The sequence below is a fragment of the Lissotriton vulgaris genome, chromosome 7, assembly GCF_964263255.1.
Source record: "Lissotriton vulgaris chromosome 7, aLisVul1.2, whole genome shotgun sequence".
Classification (NCBI taxonomy): Eukaryota; Metazoa; Chordata; class Amphibia; order Caudata; family Salamandridae; genus Lissotriton; species Lissotriton vulgaris.
In genome coordinates, this window is record NC_141695.1 from 773,245,051 (window position 1) to 773,264,769 (window position 19,719).

Genomic DNA, 19,719 nt, shown 5'->3' on the forward strand with positions numbered 1-19,719 from the left:
CAGTTACAAAAATCCAGAAGGAGGTGAATCAGGGGTGCCACTGGCTTGCCCATTTTCCATGGCAAGCCAGTGGCACTTAGATAATAATATTAAACTACTATATTTCTTTTTGACCATTACAATCCCACCGCCTAATGAGTTCTTCGTCATTCTCAGGTCCCCATGATCAGTCTTTTCTGGGCTTAAAAAAAAGCCTAACATTAAATGGGACAAGTTAACTTTACCATGTGAGAAGCGTGCATTTAGGGCCCTTGATTTAGAGCTACAGCATCTATGTACTCAGGCCACTGTCGTCTACTACTGATTCATCACCACATTATCACTGGTATCTTATTGTGGAGATTAGTATTATCGCACCTAGATCTGGAATATCAGCTATAATAGCGGCAGCTGAAATATCTATCCAGCACTGAATGGAGCCTGGGTAGTATTGTATGTATTTATTTATTTGTTGCCATTTATAAAGCGCGACAAATACCCACAGGCGTCTCGGCGCTGGACCATTTACATAAATTCAGCTCGATGTAATATGCTCCAACAGATTACTTTTCTTTTTAGTGGAAACTATTGGTTAAACAGCCAAGTCTTTAGTCTCTTGCGAAACTGAATGAGTGAAGGGCTTAGTCTGATGTCTTGCGGCAAGGTGTTCCATAATTTAGGGGCCCCAGGACACTGTTTTGGAATGAGGAATCACTAGCTGGTTACGATTAGAGGACCAAAGCTGTCTGGAAGGATGATATGGAACCAGCTGGTCCGTTGGAAAGTGCGGACCTTGATTGTTTAGAGCTTTATACACTATACATAGTGATTTGAACTTGATCCTATTCTGGATCGACAGCCAGTGGAGTTGTTTAATGGTTTCTGATATGGCAGCGAATTTAGGGGTTCCGGAAAGCAGACGTGCTGCAGCATTTTGTATCGACTGCAACTTCCTTGTGACCCTGACCTGGGTATTTAAAAAATAAGCCGTTGCAGTAGTCAAGGGACGATAAGACCAAGGAACTAACCAGAGTTTTGGTGGCTGCTGCTGGCAAAACTGACTGATTTTTCTAATCATGCATAATGTATAGTCGGCTGTGGTAGCAACTTTGTTCGCATGTAGACAGGGAGGTTCTGTACTTCTCTGATTTGCAGCTACCAGGACATTCATTATTCTCTCTTACAATGGAGCCACTAGGGCACATCTTCCCTGAAGATCACTTTTTAACACTACAAGTAATTACGAGCAGTACATGTTGCAACCCACTAGACACATTTCTATACTGCCCTTGCAGGATGCCTGTTGAGTACTATAGCCGACGCTCCCCCTGGAGCCCACGCAACTTACAAACTAACACAGATAATAGTTAATGCTGATTGAAGACTGCTGGTCTCCTGGGTTAAACAGTTCCGTACCGGAGGAGGTGGACCCGGGAACAGGATACTCTGGTTACTAGCAACAAGAAGAAGGCAGATTGGGGAGTATCGGATAACCAGTGGCTGTCTCGTTGAGCTCCAACTGGAAACTACACCCAATAGTAGGCACAGACTAATGCATAATCAATTTTTCACAATATTTTTAATACACCCCTCTAGCCGGGTGTGTGCTGAGAGAAGACACCAGTTTTAGTCACTGCCACAACACGGATGCAGGGTTTCTACACCTGGCCTGGACTTGTCGTACTGGGAGGTTATGTTTCTTGTGATCAGCAGACTTTACACCTGCCCCGGCTAGAGGCCCTGCTTGCATATGTTGGGGCTATCCTGACAGAATTATGCAAATATGAAGCCATTGGTTTGCTGGCAAAACAAGACGTAGTTAGGGGTTGGGATTGAGGTCGGAGCCCAGACCCTTTAAGTCAGGACTGCTTGAAAGGGCTTATACAGTGCTTGATTTGTGATAGAATAAGTGCCTGGGCCCAACGATTTGCTGTGAACTCATCCTTTCACCACTACATCCTACCTCTCACCTTTACTTCCATCCAGGTTTCCTTTAGTCTCTCACCCTTCCTTCTTCCTCTCGTTTTTGCTTTTACTTTTCAATCTACCAAGCTGTTTTTCTTCCATCCTTATGTTTTTAAACTTTTCCACGCTCACTCTTTCTAGTTGCCTCTCTAGCTTTTCCTTATTTCTACGGTTTTATTCAATGTACTTTTGATAGAGTTTGGAGATCACGACACCAGCAATGGAAAACTCAACCCTCCATGCAATAGTCAACAATTCATCCTTCTGAAAACATAAAATGGCAATGTCTTATGTCTTCCTCTCTCACTCGCCCTAAATACTAGGATCTCAAACACGACTCAGTGGATCCACCACCAAGCACGACACTGAATTTACAGAGAGCAAACACAAAGATGCTCAACTTGCCGGGTAGTGTGCATTAAAGACCTGCCAAACATGAAAATATGTTTACTATGATGCCGGATGAATGAGCCTTGGAGGGGCTGGGTATAGAAGAGGGGAGGGCTCTGAGCCCATCACTGCTTTCTAGACCTGGTGGCAGTCTTGGATAGGGTGGGTTATAGAGCCTGGAAAGGCTTCAAGAATCATTCCTATACTCACCCAGAAACACTGCAAGTGCTTCTGACACTGACACCCATGTCCAGGGGCGGTTGCCAAACCTCTGATGGACATCAGGGATGCAGACACTCCACTCTGTGCAGGGGTTTCCAGCTCATCTTAGGCTCAAAGTGTGATATTGGAGACTGCGTGACTAGAGACAATATTGCGTGACTCATGGGGATCCCATGCGAGTGGGCAGGTGTGCATTGCGAAATTCCAAAATAGAGGCTAACTGCACCCTTTTATTGCTGAAAGCGCTAGGAGGCTTTTCTAGTGACAGATATGTGCTACGCAAATATTGCTTACAAAGTAATATATGAACACGGTACCAGAAAACATTTTAAAATGCAGCAGAAGAATAAAAAAATGTGCATACATCCGAAAATATCCGATTTTAAATTCAAATTATCTTTCATGAGTGCAGGTATAAGTGAATTTAAGTCTGAGATGTTTTTTTATAGTGTGTTTCTTTGGTCATTAAACAAGAACAAAGTTTACGAAAGAAAGAAATGACACATGAGGGGCATGGCTTGAACGCGGACTAAAATGGCCGCATTTTAGTGGAGCTCCCGACAGAGCCCTGTAATCTGGCACTGATCCTAGTCCCTGAGGGACTTCACTAACCTGCAGGTGTTGAGCAGGGGTGTGGGAGCGATTTCTCCTCCCCTGGGCAGGCCCCGTTTTGGTTTGGCGGACCAAGCAAGTCCCCCAAGGAACTGGAGGCGTTGTCAGCGGTGCGGCACCTAGGCCCTACGAACCTGGTGTAGAAGACTGTAAGTCTTATTAAATCCAAGAACCAGAAGTTAATGAAAGAAGTTTATTCCAAAGGTTTCCAATCACAAGAGGAGCGCCCCCCAGATCCTCAAATAAGGAATCCATCAATCTTTGAAAAACACTGGCTGCCGATGCTAACCCAAACGGCAGCCTCAAAAATTCAAAAGCGCCGAATGGGGTAACAAAGGTAGTCAGTTCTTGTGAATCCCTTGACAAGGGGATCTGATGATAAGCGGATTTTAGATCCAAAAGTGAAAACCATTTGGCCCCACCTAGATTTGCCAACAGTTCCTGAATCTTTGGGAGAGGGTGACAGTCAATCTTAATATTTTTGTTGAGACCCCTGAGGTCCGCACATAACCTGATCTCATTATTCTTTTTTCGGGCTACGACGATGGGAGCGACCAATTGGGAGGATTCAGAGGGTTCAATAATTTTATCATTGCATAAATCCTCAAGCATTTTCTTAAGTTCTGCCCTGACACTCAAAGGAACTGGACGTACTTAATGGAAAACTGGAGTTGCTCCTGGAATTAACCTAATTTTGTGTTCAGCCCCTTTCACTATACCAATTCTATTCCTAAAAACATTCTTGAATTCATTCAAAAGATCCACTCGGTCAATTTTCGCTTCTTCCACAAAACAAACAGGAAACTCCCGCACCTTAATAGGATTTTCATCACCTGGGACCAGATACAAACCCATCTTAGCTAGGTCCTTCCAACCCACAATATCTTTGCCTTTTATCGCTACATAAATCTTAGTAACAATAGATCTCCCAAGAACTTGTAAATTTCCCCCAAAAAAACCAACATATCTATATCTTTCTCTCCGAAAGCTTTTGGGTTGACATCAGTTTGTGTTAATTTCAAATCTCTCCCCCACTTGTCATAAAAGGTAGTATCCCGAAGAATTGTAATGGGCGAGCCCGAATCCGCCATTATATGAACATTAATGTCATCAATTGAAGCTTCACATAAAGGCCCCTTAATAAAAACAGAACCCTCATCAGCATCCACCATTAACATAAGGTTGTCCAAATGTTCACAACATTCATCCATGTCCACATAGTTAACTTTAACTGGTTTCTTTTGAAACCTACATACTTTTTGAAAATGACCAATTTTCCCACACAAAACACAGCGTTTATTAACAGCTGGACACCCTTTAAAATTCCCAATGTGGAATTTAGATCCACATCTAAAACAAAAGTTTTGTTTGTTTTGATTAAAACTTGGTTTACCCTGCCATTTTTCTTTATTTTCTTTACCAGCAATAGCATACAGACCTTCCTCCGACATTTCCTCAGAAACAAAATTTATTTTAGAAGATGAATCCACCATCATTGCCTTTGTAGAAATTATAGATCTTTCAATACTAAGACTCAGATCAATAACTTCTGACAAAGACGGATTCTTACAACTGAGAATCCTTTCTTTAACCTTAGGAGAAGCACAATTAAACACAAATTGGTCACGTATATACTTATCAAGCAGAGGACCAAAGTCACAAGTAATTGCCAACACTCTTAAAGCAGAAATATACTCATCAATTTTTTCGTCTTCCTTTTGTTTTCTTTTATAAAATGTATGTCTCTCTAACATAATATTAGGAGATTCCTCAAACTGTTTTTTTAATCTTGCGATAGCTTCCACATATACATTCCAATGACTATCACCAGATTGACCAGACGGAGGAGGATTAGGTATTAGACTCTTAAAAATACGTTGCGCCGCTAAACCTAAACTACCAAATAATAGAGCAAACTTCCTAGGAGGCGATTAGTCAGCAGCATCAATGGCCAAAATGTGGTTTTCAAACAACCCAAACCACTCAGACCATAACAAAGAAGGTTTTCCAGGCTTTTCCAGAAAAGGAGGAGGTTGAGTGACTTCTCTAACAGCTGACATATTAAACAAAAGAAAAACAGAATTTAGTAACCACCAAATAAATAAAACGGTGTGGAAATCACCAGTAAAGTAATTGCATAATCCAAACCAAAAGTGAAGAAATCCTGGTGAATTATTGATCTCACAGTGCCAAAAAGACGAAGAAATGTCTTCCAGATCGATAAATCTTCCACTTCCAGAAAGAAAAGTTTATGAGGAACAAGGCATGTGAATCGCCGCTAAACGGATCACACACAAACTGGAGAACTGAAGTCTTCAAAACTTCACCAAAATGGCCGCCGGACGTAACGTGCAACGTCAAACGTCACGTATTCCCATCATGCTCAGCGGGACCTTCCGGCCACAATCACAAAGGAGCTCAGACGCGAAGATTCCAGGTTCCAGCAGGAAAGTTCGGGAAGAGAATGGCAGAAGATGTTGGTGATCAAGGTAACGACACATTAGAAAGAGGAAATTACTTTGTGTCAAATACCGTGTAACTTTCCAAACGAGTCAAGAAATCTCAGTGAAATCACCACAAATCCTGCTCTTTGTCAATTCTGCTCTCCGTCGAAACGCAAACACCTCTGCACAAATCCCAAGTAGATTCCTTGCCAAAATCAATCCTCAGTTGTCGAGAAACAGAACAACCTGTAGAAATTCAATTCCTTTCCTCTCTGCACATAGATTCTCGTAGAGTCAAAATAAGCAAATAGGACTTCTTATATACTGAACACGTAGAAATCGAAGAAAATCACCACTATGTAGAGCAATCCCATTGCGTGGGTCGGTGTTTGGAAACAAAATCCAGATTGTCGCCAATATGTAGAAGACTGTAAGTCTTATTAAATCCAAGAATCAGAAGTTAATAAAAGAAGTTTATTCCAAAGGTTTCCAATCACAAGAGGAGCGCCTCATCAGCCAGGAGTCCGACAAGCAACTGAAGATACACAACGGACCCCTGGCATCTGAAGGCTCCATACATTTAAATGAATGCATTCTCTGCATGCACAAACTAAGCACGAGATGTAAATACATTTCAAATACATTACACTACACCTGGACTATCGAAACACAACGCCGGAGGAGAGAGGGCCATCCGGAGGCGCCCTCTGCAGGGACCGGATGAAGTGCCAGGGGTGTCTGCAGGAGGGTCATGTCCATCCAGATTGAGGAGCCGAGGGACTGCCTGGGTCCGTACTCAGGAGGCCTGAAGTGGAGACCAAAACCTGCGGGGCGGACTGGCGGCTGGCCTAGGGACGTCCATTGTGCTCTTCATTCCCACCCGCTATACTTAAGAGGCTTAAGTTGTTGGCCAGTCCAGAAGCCGGAGGCCAGGCCAGGACATGAGTGAGGCCTTCAAGACGTTGTTGCACCCCCATGCTGTGAGGCCACAATCTGGAGGTGAGAGGGGCCGAGGCTGGAGGAGGTGTGCAGTGAAGCACCAGGTGGCAGACAAGGACCGCAGGAATGGGACTTGGCACAACACAAGGAGGGAGGGTATAGATCACGGAGAGACGGGCTGACCATCTCAGTGTTTCTGAAGAGGCCGAGATCAGGGGTCCGGCACTGTACTTAGTGGGTGATATCCCTCCCTCCTCGCTCCAAGGAATGCTGCATTCTCCCCCTCACCCTCCCTCCCCACCGTGCCCAGGTCCTAAGCCTGGGGGATGAAGGTCCATTGTGAAAAACTTTCCTCAAGGCAGGATATACCATAGAGGCCTGGTCGGCAGGGAACTCTGTAAAAAGGTGCTTTGGGGAAAGGCGGTAGATCCGCTCAGCTGTGTTGGGATGCAGTATGGTCCATGAACAAAGTCCTACCTGTTGTCTCTCTTCCTGCATGTGTAGAATTAGAAGAACCCTGGCCAGCTCTAGAGGCAAGGATAAGAAAGGATGGTGAAACCAAAGGGAGTGGTCCACCCTCGAGCGAACTAAATGGACAACTAGGCTGTCCCTTGGCCTACAAAAGTCCCGGGTAGGGAGGTGGTGGCAGAGCCCTCCCTAACTGCTGTAATGGCGGCGATAAGGGATGTGAAGGACGCGCTAGATCCAAAAATAGATTCCCTATCTGTAGACATTACATTAATCAGAGCGAACCTTTCCAAGCTCAGTGATGAAGTCTCCATAGCCGAAAATAACATCGCTCAACTGCAAGCCACAACAAAACACCTGAAGTCTCAGGTACTCACACTGATACAGCAGGCAGCACACATTTGGCAGCAAGACTAGAGGACTACGAAGGGATGAGACACGTGATGGGGCATGAGATTGCAGAGGCATTCGCTTCTCACTATGAAAGAATGTATATATCCACCTCTGGGTATGCTGAGTCGGGCTGTATCGAATTCCTTAGGGACATTAAGGTAGCGGGTTTGACCTCTGAGGAAAGAGATGCTCTTCAGTCAGGGAAAGCTGCAGAGCCAAACGGTCTCCCACCTGAGCTGTTTAAATGCTTTCTAGATAAAAAGGCCCCTCACCTCCTTACAATATTCAAAGAAGCAAGACAAACTGGGGTTTTACCAACAGAACAACCCTTGGCACTGATCTCAGGGATACCTAAAGAGGGCAAGCCTCTGACGAGCTGTGGGGCATATAGACCAATATCCCTCCTAAATTTTGAGATTAAGGTCCTGGCGAAGATATTCACCTTTCGTCCGAGGACGGTGATCCACTCCCTAGTACACCCGTATCAATCGGGCTTCATGTCGCACAATGGTACCAGGCTCAATCTGCATAGATTGTTTGGGGTCCTACATGTCACAGAGCCGGACCACTCGCCGACTTCGGCTCTCCTGGCAGTCCATTGGCAGAATTCATCAAATCTTCCGTGTATTTGGGGGTTACATAGGCTATCATATTAACTGGGATGAGTCCCTGTTGTATCCATTGGCGGAGGGGGATTCCTTAACTGACATCGAGGTGTGCGGTCCCACTGGAATTGGATGGGTTTAAATACTTAGGGATCAATATGACAAGAAATCATCAGAGGTTTTATGAAAGAAACCTATTGCCCCTATTGGATAGATATAAGAGAGACGCCCAGCTTTGGAGGTCATTGCCTTTAACGTTATTGGGCCGTGCTGCCCTATTCAAAACGATGATACTTCCTCGCTTACTTTATGTCCTACAAAATGCTCCATATCCGATTCTGACACTGTTCTTCCATGTGATTGAGGCAGAGTTGTGATCCCTCCTATGTAGTGGAGGAGCAGCACGTATAGCCTTACATAAACTACAGAGGAGTATGTATGATGGGGGACTGGTGATTCCAGATATGACGTTGTATTACTGGGCCGCATAGTTGGTCACGGTGAATGACTGGGCATTTGGGGACAGGACGGTACCAGCCTGTAGGGTGGACAGAGCACATATGGGTGCCAGGGGCTATACACTCCTAATCTAATGTATGATAGGAGGGTGAGTCGGGGCTGCCAGTACACACACAGGCAGTAATGAAATCCTGGCAAGCGGCAACTAAATACCTGGGTTGGGTGCAGATTAATGGCAATGATCCCCTTTGGGCCAGTGACCAACTAGACAAAGTGGGTAGGCTGAAGGGCTTTGGTAAGTGGGAACTGCTGGGCCTGGAAAAACTTTGTGATGTCTGAAGGAACCAGGCCTTTGTGAAGTGTGTGTGACCCTCCAACAAAAGTACGAACTGGGCCCAGGGGAATGGCTGCGATACCTGCAACTAGGCCATGCCATCGGGGATCACATATGCGAGGGCGATAACCTGACGAGGCCTCCCCACTGGAGGATAGACTTCTGACAGACCCCTTGGAGGGGAAGACAATATAATTAACATACAAAAAATGGTAAATAACACACCAGACCCTCTGGGGCCGCCGAGGGCCGCTTGGACAGGAGATATTGGTCCAATTGAGGATGAAGACTGGATAGAGGCCCTACAGGGACCGAGGGAGGTGGTGATCAGTTCCTATTTCTGTCTAATCCAGTTGAAGGTTTTTCACTGCACATATTGTTTTAGGAGGCTACTGAATCACTTAGGCAAGGTGGAATCATCACGGGGTCACAGGGCTTGTGGCCAGGAGGGAACATTTTACCATCTTATATGGGAATGCCCAGAAACACAGATATGCTGGGGTAAGATTGGAAGAATTATGGCGCAGGTGACAGTAGTGGAGGTCCCCTTGGAGCCTAAATGGTTCCCGTTAGTGGTTTCAGGGGAAGAAGCATGGCCCAGATATACTAAGGTCTGGCTAGCATTGACGGCGGTGGTGGTGGCAAAATGTAATCTAGCCAGGTGCGGCAGAGCCCGGCCTTTACCAGAGGTTGAAGAATGGCACACTGATCTAGATTGGTTTGGTTGGCAGAAAGTAATATTTACCAAAGCAGAGGCTGCCCGAAGAAATGGAAAAGGATTTAGGGGCTGTGGCAAGTTTACCAAGGGCTGTGAGCGTGGTATTAAACATACTATGAGGGTCACTTATCATTGGTGTTGTATCCTCTCCGGTGGATAAAAGACAAGTGTAAACACACTGGTCGAATTATATGTAAGTCAATGGTATCACTGATGTACTTCTGTTGTGTTGTTTGCAGTAAAATCCATTTTTTAAAAAAGCAAAGAAAAAGAAACAAAGACACATTTTACATCGATTTCAAGGAACGATATAATGAACTCTGCCATCCAAAAATGCAGCAAGGTGCAGGTTATGTGGTTTGAGAAGTGAAGGGAAAAAAGATGGAGAGAAAGTCATAACTGACAAGATCAGGGAGAGGATTTGTGGGTGCACTGCGTAAGGACATGATGGTCAACCCTATGACCCAAACATGTCAATCTCACCAAAGAAGAGACAGAGCTACAATGCCTACAACATCTCCATAAATTATGTTTACGTATTGCACAACTTTTAAGTTGCCTGTTATCAGCAACAATTCCAACCTGTTTGAGAGTTTTGCCAAGAACACTTTTCAAGCTGTGCCTTGAAGTTTACATTTACAGTGCTTCTAAACAGAAAAAAACTGTAATTTCAAGCCCCGCCTAAATCACGCGATATAATATTAAAGTGAAGCTATAATTAGTTTTGATTGTAAGTCCTTAACATACCTTTAAAAAACCTAAGAAATGTGTAGAAAAAAATCACAGGTAAGGCACAGTTATTGTTATTCAACAAAACGTAACAATCACTTAAATGCACAACTTAGGGTTAGGTAAACTAACCATGACTCGCACCCCAGTCATGCACTGCTTAGACTCTTTTAGGACGTACCACTCAAGACATGATAAATGACATGGGGATGACATCATTGCTAACAGCATCCAGAAGTATCAATATTCTGCCTTTGGCCATGCAGAGCAGAAGTTAGTTGCAGGACCAGGTCGAGGGCCGCATTTACGAAGCCCCTTACAGCACTTTTGCACCACCGGAATGGCATTTTTTGACACACTGGTGACCCAATGTGCCGCAGTATATTTACAAGGCAACGCGAAGCCACTTTTCATGGCTTTTCATGGCCAAAATGCTCCTATCACGCAGAACACTGCGTGAGAGCAGCGTTCAATGGGTGTTGCTGTGGGTCTTCCAGCGCAATACCCATTGTATCTGAAGCATTCCCAGATTTATGAGGAATCGTAAACCTGGAAATGCGTCAGATTCTAACGCCACAGCAGCAACGAGGAGAAATGTTTTCATTTCCCCTCGTTTTTTCCTCTTTTTATGTGTGCTGCATTATGCAGCACACATAGACAGAGTAAATCGCCTCAATTGATTGATTTTGTGCAGAAAGGTGTTCCACTCAACCCGCAATGCAGGCACCCATGCACCATGGTGCACGGGTGCCTGCGCTGGCGCATTGCAGCCCATTGTGCACCAGCACAGGGGAAAAGGACAGGACTGCGCTGAATCTCTTAGATACGGTACATTCCTGCCCTTTTCTTTTGACGCAGCGCTGCAAGATTCCTTGCTGCGCAGCTCTCTGTCAAAACCTCATAAATTAGGCCTTAAGTCCTCTAAAAATTGCTGCAACACCCAATAGGGACCCAGCTGCAAAACAAGGTACACACATATGGTTTTTCAAGCATAAAAACTGAAAGATTAGCATTATTCCACACAATTGCACTCAATCTAAAACATTTTTTTCAGGTTATACAATGTAATGTCCAGAGACACACGTAGCATAGATTTGCTCTGCCAAAGACTTTTTTAATTCATTGCTCGATAGGTCTTCTATATTAATTAGAAACTTCATATAATGCATAGATGAGCCAAGGAAGTTCCTAGAAAGTTGGGGACTTCTTTGGGTTAATAGATTGTGACATGTGATCGTTCTCCACATGGAAACAATATAATAATCCTGTTACTATTACTCTCATAGTAAGTTGCATCATTCATTGGCCTGTTACTAGAGCGCCCCATAGTAGATCACATTGTTCATAAACTCTGTATACTATTTAACCAATACCGATTCAACATGCATTACAATATCGCCTTACAACATGCATTTCGGAATCCAACCACAGGAAGCCTTTAGTACCCAGTATTCTCGTTTAGGCATGTAAGTGGCCCCTGTTTTGTGTGACATCTTCTTACGCTGGTAATTTTTGGCAACAACTCTTTGGATCCTTATTATAAATATCATACCTGCATGCATGTGTGTGTGTGTGTGACAACACACACACATATATTGATGTCTACAGGCACACATCTAAAGACTAGCTTGTGTTACATAGTGCTTGCCACAGGAGATATTGCGAATTTAGACAACTACAAATTTGCAATATTGTGCAGCTTAGTGAAGCCCAGACATAAGATAGGGAAAAGCAAATTTACAGGTCACCTAGTGAAAGGACTGGCTGAAGGGGTGACAGATAATGACTGGGAAATTGACCGTATTGTTATTTAACACGTTTGATGAATGTGACTTCCATGCAGTTTGATAATTTGTAAGAATACAAATTGTTTGCAGGAAGTGGGTTAAAGACAAGGGCGTCAATACTGATGCACAGTCCAGTGAGACAAACCAAAGCCAGGTCCTCGTGTCTGTGGCGAGTGGAGCATATCTGTAGAGAAATTGAGAGCATTCCCAATTGGAAGCCTTTGAAAGCCTGGCAGAGCTGCAGCATGATCAGTGACTTGTCAGGACATACATGTCAGATGTTGACCCGTTTGGGATCATCTCATCCTTGCCCTTTTAGGGGCAGTACCATTGCGTCTTCGAGCCTGTCCACTTTGCTTAATGTCCACCTAGAATGGCTACATTGCTTGACCTCCAGCTCATCGTTTACCACTGACTTTTGATCAAATCAATGTCACCGAGCAACCTGGTGGCAAGAAGAAGACTGATGATCTCCAAGACCAGGAGGACAGCGGCAGCGGTGCTGAGGAGGCCAAGATTCCTACTGACCCAGCGTGTCAACTGCGGCATGCACCCTCCCAGGTAGACCAAGCTCTGTGCCGCCATCTCTTCGGCGCTGAGCGCTCCAAAGCCACACTGGGTATTGGCTACTGTCCCGTTCTGGAGAGGATCTATGCAGCAAGAGAAGGGCACCCCGCATGCATTGGCTCCAGGAGAACTGCAATTGAAGTATCTGCAAAACATTGACAAAGAGATGATGAGTGTCAGGTGGCGGTATGGGTTAAAAGAACATTACACAACTTGCTTCTTGTCAAATGACGTGCTTTCAGGTGGACACAGTCTCACAGCTTCTCCCTTACTCAGAGTTCTTTGCTTCCCCCCAAAACAGTAGCATTACTTATGCACATGCAATATTTTGTAAAGCTGGCTAGACGGAGGAGATTTCACATTTGAAGAAACAGGAACATTTATCAAAATCTTAGCACGTGGAGCAGTATGGTGCAGCGGGCTAGCAGCTCCGCGCTGAGTGAAAACACAACAGGAGTAAAATGCTGCAGCAGCATTAATTGGAATATAAATTGCATCATGCAGAGGTGGCCCCCACCCATTAGGGCCGAGAGGCGTCGCCCCCGGATGTCAGTGAAAAATAAAATGCCAATAAAATAAATTACCATTTTATTTTTCTCTGCTCCCAGCGCAAGCTGTGTTTGAGGGTGGGGCTGCTGCTGACGGGCAGCAAAAGAGTGGTGCTCACTCCACCAGTTTACACTGTGATAGTCACTTTGGTCGGCCAGCGCACAACGGCCAGCCTGACATGCGCAGTGTAAACCTCTTCACCTAAGACAGCTGGGTGGAGAACAGGCACAGGCCTTCTGTGCCTGCTGGAGCAGAGGCAGCCTGCGTCAGCCAATCCTGGCGCTGGTCTCATGCTGCTCATCTGCAGCATGAGCGCAGCATCTGGATTTGCAGAAGGGGATTGCCTGAGGCTCCACGAGGTGCTGCCATGCTGAGAAAGAAGAAAGAAGAAAAAGACGAAGGAGAGTGGAACACATGTAAGTACTTTAAAAAAGAGACTCAATGGCTTGTTTCCATTTATGTACATAATTGTCAAGAGCCAACAATTGCAGAAAACAAATACAGTTCGATAAGCATAACACTGGTCATACACAAATATCTGTTTCTAGTCACACCCAAGTCCCAAGTTTATAGTCAGGGTTTATTGGTCTAAGATAGTCTCCATCAGGTCTGTTTACCCTTGGGGTCCAGGGACAGAACCTTACCATTGGACTCAAAACCAAGCACCAGTTCACCCTTTAGTATGCCACCCTCGGGGTAGCAAAGGTGAGCCCTCCTAGGCTTACTCAGGGAGGTGTTGTGGGGTTGTTGGTTCAGAAATAAACAAAACTGGCCAATAGAAGTTAGAGTGTCCAGTCAGCGCTTAGTCTTTAAATGGAGTAGTACTTTACTTAAATTACATACGCATACACACACACACACAAGATGATACTATTCATAATCGGTTCAAAAATAGCTACTACAAAAATACAGCAGACGTTTATAGCTTATTGTGATTGTAGCAGAGGTATCTCAGATACCTGACAACCATGTAAAAATGTTTCCTATGCCATAGTCCCCAATTAGTCTTGGGCTCGCCATATTAACATGTAGCAGGTATAGGAAAACTCAAAAGGGAGACTGGCTATAACGGGTCCTTGTTTATTGTCCTTCCTCTTCCAGAGTCTCTTAGGGAACCGATCGGTTTCCCTTAGCGTGCCCAGTACATTGGGTTGTCAGTCAGTTCATAGCACAGGCCATGGCTGTGGCGTTCAGATGTCACAGCAGGTCCACACTGCCTGCAGGTTGTGCACCTCAGGGCCCACAGAGCACAACACGCAGATACCACAGCTCAGGTCTTCAGCCGAGCAGAGGCAGCATCAGCACCAGTCACAAGTTTGCAATGGAGTCACATGACTCATTTCAGTGAATGTTATAAATAGGGATTCTTCCTAGGGGTCAGGTTCATTACCTACTTGCAAACTAATCCCTGGGGAGTACATAGTGGTCAGGATGTCAGTTCTTCTGCTTGGGGGGGGGGGTGGGGTTGGGGGGGGTTGTGACCCAGTTTCCTTTAGTGCCTTGTGGCTTCTGGAGTTCACAACTATTCTCTGACCACAGAGTCACACAGCTTAGACACGCTGTGATGGCATTTCAGAGCTTCTCCCTCGTGGCCTCATGGAGTAGTGGCGATCTCCTGCTGGTACACAATGGGCGTCTGAGTCTCGACTCGCCTCAGATACTTCACAGCCGCTTCTCTTCTGAGTAACATCTCCCTCATGCAAGGACATACCCGATGTCCCTCCTGGGCAGATTGTCAGCTTTCTCCCTTGAAGCAGAGCCCAGGCAGAACCTCACAGCAATTTTGATAGTAGTTCCCAGGTTTCTGATCCCAAACTTGGCAAAGGGAGTTGGCGGTTGATACCCTAACATGGAGTACAGAGAATTTGTCCTCGTCGCTGGTGCAGCGATCCTGGATTGATGGTAAACCAATGCTGCCACACTGGCTGGAAGTCTCTGCCCCATCTTTATACTAATGTGCCAGACAGGAGTTGTGTATTTCAGCAGTTCAGTTGTTAGACCATTTCTACTAGGTGTGAGCAGGAAGGTGGGTTGGAACTGGGAGTCTCCAGGCAGGAAAAGGGGCACTGGAGACTGCCCTGCATAACTACCTGTTAAATGGCGGGGTAGCCCTTCCATGGGGCAAGAAAGGACAGGGAAAAATCCCGTACCTTCAAAGGTCTACTTTGTTTCTTCTACTTAACACCCCTCGGTCTGACCCACTACAAAGGAGATGGCGATGGAGTGAGCCTTGCAATTCACTTCTGCTGCCGGGGCTCTCCGTCCAACCCTCCATCTTAGGTACCATTTCATTGTAGCAAATACTAAATGGACCCCAGTGTGGTTATGGCCATGTGTGTCACATACTCTGCATATGCATCCTCTACACACTGTAAATGGTATACATGTGCAACATTCATGTGCAACAAGGATGGGTGAAGGACCCATTTGCCGGGGACCATAAAACTAGTTAAAAGAAACAAAAGATGAGAGAAGCTGGTAGGTGACTCTCAGTGACCAGGACAGGTAAAAAAGGCCTATCTTGTCCCTATAAATGGTGACACTACCACCACTATAGTGTTCTGCGGCTCAGTGAGCTAACGGTAGTCACGCTTGGAAAAGATGGTGTTCATGATGTCCCGTCTAGGCACATGGTCTCAATCCATGTCACAAAAATATCCCCAGGACATCTGCATTATAATACTGAGTGCTAGACAGGGGTCAAAAGGCTATAGCTTGAGGAACTCAAGTTAGGGATGAATGATCTCTAGAGCAATGCAGGTACAGTTCTCCAGCCCAACAGTCAGAACTTGAGAATAGAGCTTGGAGGTAAAGGCCAATTGACTGATCACTCCAGCCAATGACACTCTTAGTTTCTCAGTGGCTAGATCCCAACACACCGCATCTACACTCATTGACTAGTGAAAAATCTATCACTTCTTCTCTTTCATAGTTACTTCCCATCTGACTTTATCTTGCGCAGTTGCTGCTTTTACACCTTCTTCGGATTTATTTTTTTAGAGTTTTATGTAGCGCGAACTAGACCAGAGACATTGGGTATCAGAGCGCTTTACATGAGCACTAGTTTCGTTACAGATGGACACATTTATTTTTGTTGGGCACAGGGAGATTAAGTGATTTGCCCAGAATCACAGGATGTTGAGCGTTGTTGCCAAGGATCGAACCCGGTTCCCCAGCTTCAAGGTCAACCGCTCTAGCCATAAGGCTACATCCTCTCCCTAATTAATCTCTCCCTGATTAATCTTTGGCTATGGTTCATCCCTTGCCTCCCTCCCCGCCCAAGGTCTATGAGTACCTCTTAGCTCTTTCTTCTGATCTAACCGCCTTCTCTCAAGACCTTGACTTACCTTCTTTTATAGATATGCTTTGTCCTTCTCATATGTGTGCCCCATGTCTCTGAATCTACCTTACACTTACCTCACTCAGCAGTGTGTTCTTTTGATCCTCAGTGGCCATTGTGATTTGCTTTAACCCGCAATCAAGGGTGTATTTTCAGGTATCCAATCCTCTCATTTATATGTCACCTCCTTTTATTTCATCCCTATGTCACCCGACAATATAAGTGTTTTTTACATTGACCCATTTTACATGCGGAAAGCAGTTTGTCTACTTTTCTTTTCAAACTGGGTTTTGTCTTTTGTAAAGCTCTCTGTAGCCCTTGGGATACATTCACGCGATATAAAAATGCAAATGAAATTAATACATAAACCTTGTCTAGACCGGTTTATTACATAGTAGGGACGTTTGTCTCTTTCTAATGTAGAGAAAGACCTGAGATATAAAAAATGCTTAAAGCAAAAATAACAGAAAGGAAGAAACATTCTTATATATTAGCCAGAAGGTACAACTCTGCAAAGCAAGCAATATATAGGTATGTATGCATTTGGTATGTAAGTATGTGGTATTCTAGTATAGTGTGAACCTAGCTAAAAGGCAGCAGAGTGCTGTAAAGGGTCAAAAACAAGTGTATAATCAAGAAGTGATGAGAAGTTGCTTGATGGTGGGAGCAGAAGTATTTCTGTTATTGCATTGTGATGTAATGTTCCTTATAAGAAGTGTTCTTCAATTCTTCCTGAAACTGGATAAGCTTTGGGGCGGCCTGGATTGATACAGAGACGTTCTTGTAGATCTTAGGTGCATAAAAGGAAGAGACCTGCTGCTTCCTTTTTTCTTTTTTTACAACCCTTAGTCTTCCGTTCCTGGCTGCTGTGTTGAGAGCCATGAGAGATGGTGAGATTGTCTGCAAGATAAGGGGGGCTGCTGGTCATGATGGCTTTGTAAATGATGCAACTGGTTTTGAGGATGGTGCAGGCCTGCAAGGGGAGCTAATAGAGTTCCATCAGAATGTCGATGATCACTGATGTGATTGTATTTCTTTAAGCTCAAGGTGAGTTGTGCTGCAGCATGTAGACTTGGAGTCTTGGGGGTCCTGAAGCATGACATTACCATTATCCGGATCCGAGAACACAATATGATACAATAAGTGATATTTAAATATATCAGCATGTCATCTACATCTTCAGTTAAGAAGTAGGACGGAGCAACCCAAAAACAACTGTTAATACAATCCACCACTTGTAGAAACTATCAGAAAGAGATAACAGAGGAGGTGTCAGAGGCCACCAAATCGTGCTGCCAAACAAACTACTGGCTGGAGGTGAGGTCACCAAAATCTGGTCTTGGAAGGCACCCTCTTATATTGACACTGCGCAAACACACAGTTACTAACTTAGCACCCAAAACAACGCACAGGACTTAAATCATGTGCTATGCGTCGAGAATAACCTTATATCATTTGGCAAATTGTCTTGAACTAATTTTCTTGTCTGAAAAATCTGGTTGACGGATAACTGCCAATAAACCAAGCCATGTATCTGGCCATATGTTTAATCTTCAGTAATTAGAACTTCAGCCTTCAACTAACATCTACAGCAAGGAAATTCAGCAAGAAACTACAGCAGAAATCAGATAAGAAAATGAGCTCAGCCAAATTCACTTTCCATACTGCAATGCATATACCTCGAGATACTTCCCTTTGTATAAAGCTTAACCTGATAGCACGTCTTTGAAAACACTGCTCCCCTTCAACACCTTAGATATTCAACTCACAAAAGAAATGGATATGTTTAATGAACTTACGAGGCCATTTAGCTCTTAGAGGCTGCCAGTCAGGTCAGCGGAGGCTATGGCCTCTGCTCGCCTAGTGGAGGACCCCCATGCCTGATGGGGGTCTCACTACCTTTATATCAACCACCAGTGCAGCTATTGCTCTGAATGTAAAGAGGTTTACTGAGGAGACCCTATGGTGATTTGCCCCATTGGAAAGTCTGGGATTTGTTCATGAAAAGCAAAGAACAAATAGCCTTAATTTGTTGAGAGTTATCCCCCAGTTCATAGGGCTCATTTGTATTGTTTTATGTTTAAGACCGGCATACTTATCCATTCCCAAATTGGTAAAATATACATGGAATGGACTACCCAAACGTCGACCTTCTTACATACATTGACCAAAGACCCGTGGCAACAGGCCACCAGTCAAAGTTTCCAACAATGGAGCCAGAGGAAAGTTTTCCACCTGAATCCTGGTGCTACATGAAGAGGGTGGCCACAAGTTGAGTGTGGCTGAAGGTCTGCAAATTAATGGCAGGGCAACTGCCCCACCAGACTCTAAAAAAGGCTTTCTATATAAACCCAACACTAAGCAGATTCAATTATTTAACCCTCAGTCATGCAAAATACAAGTAAATACATACAAGAAACACAGAAGGACGTTGACCTCTGATAAATTAACATAGGATTTGGGTAAACAAAATAAAAAATGAAATTGCTGACAAATTTCATTAGAATATAGAGTCATGAAGAATTAAATTACTTGAAAGTCTTCTTACCATTGACTTTAATAATTTACTTTGGTACTTTATCTGCATGTTTCTGAAATAGTATCATATAGGAGCCATTCCTTTGGAGCACATGAGTTCCTGGGTCCCCTGTAGTAGTGCATGAGTGTCAAATAACTAAATACCAGGTGCCACAACCCCTTGACAAAACAAGACTGAGTCACTTAGATTTTAAACTAAAATCTTGTTAAACCCCCTCCCAAACTTAGCTAGTCTCTTTTTGATTAAACTCTAAATAACTAATTATAACATTGATCCGATTGCAAGTTTTGGAGCTGTTCGTTGTTTTCTAAGCGCACTCCACTATCCTGTTTAGAACACACTAAGTCGATGATCGTTCTTCTAGGGAAAAAACGGTTTTACTTTTGATGAGCATGTTTTTAACCAAATCAAGAGCACTAAGCTCACTTCCTATAATGTACAATTACTAATGGGTTGGTGGAAAAAAGAACAGACAGTGGTCTTTTGTAGCCAAGAACATTATAAGCATATACAGTGCATTGAGGATCTATACACTTAAATGGGAGCTGTAATGGTTTGCAACAGTGCATCTCCAATTTTAAAAAAAGGTCGTTTTCACATCACGTTATTCTGGTCAAAATCAATTTTTGCATTCCATTAAAGTAGTGGAATGAACAATGCATAACAGCATTACAACCACC

The 19,719-nt window shown here is 44.2% G+C and overlaps 1 protein-coding gene across 1 annotated transcript in view; it reads right to left on the minus strand.

Moving 5' to 3' along the window:
- Nucleotides 1-11,348: 11,348 nt before the first annotated feature.
- TSPAN10 (tetraspanin 10) overlaps nucleotides 11,349-19,719 on the minus strand; it is a 136,577-nt gene continuing 128,206 nt past the window's right edge. Inside the window, exon 3 of the mRNA XM_086928788.1 lies at nucleotides 11,349-12,756. Within this exon, the coding sequence (XP_086784914.1) occupies nucleotides 12,450-12,756 (307 nt within the window). The 3' untranslated portion in view covers nucleotides 11,349-12,449. The remainder of the gene's footprint in view (nucleotides 12,757-19,719) is intronic.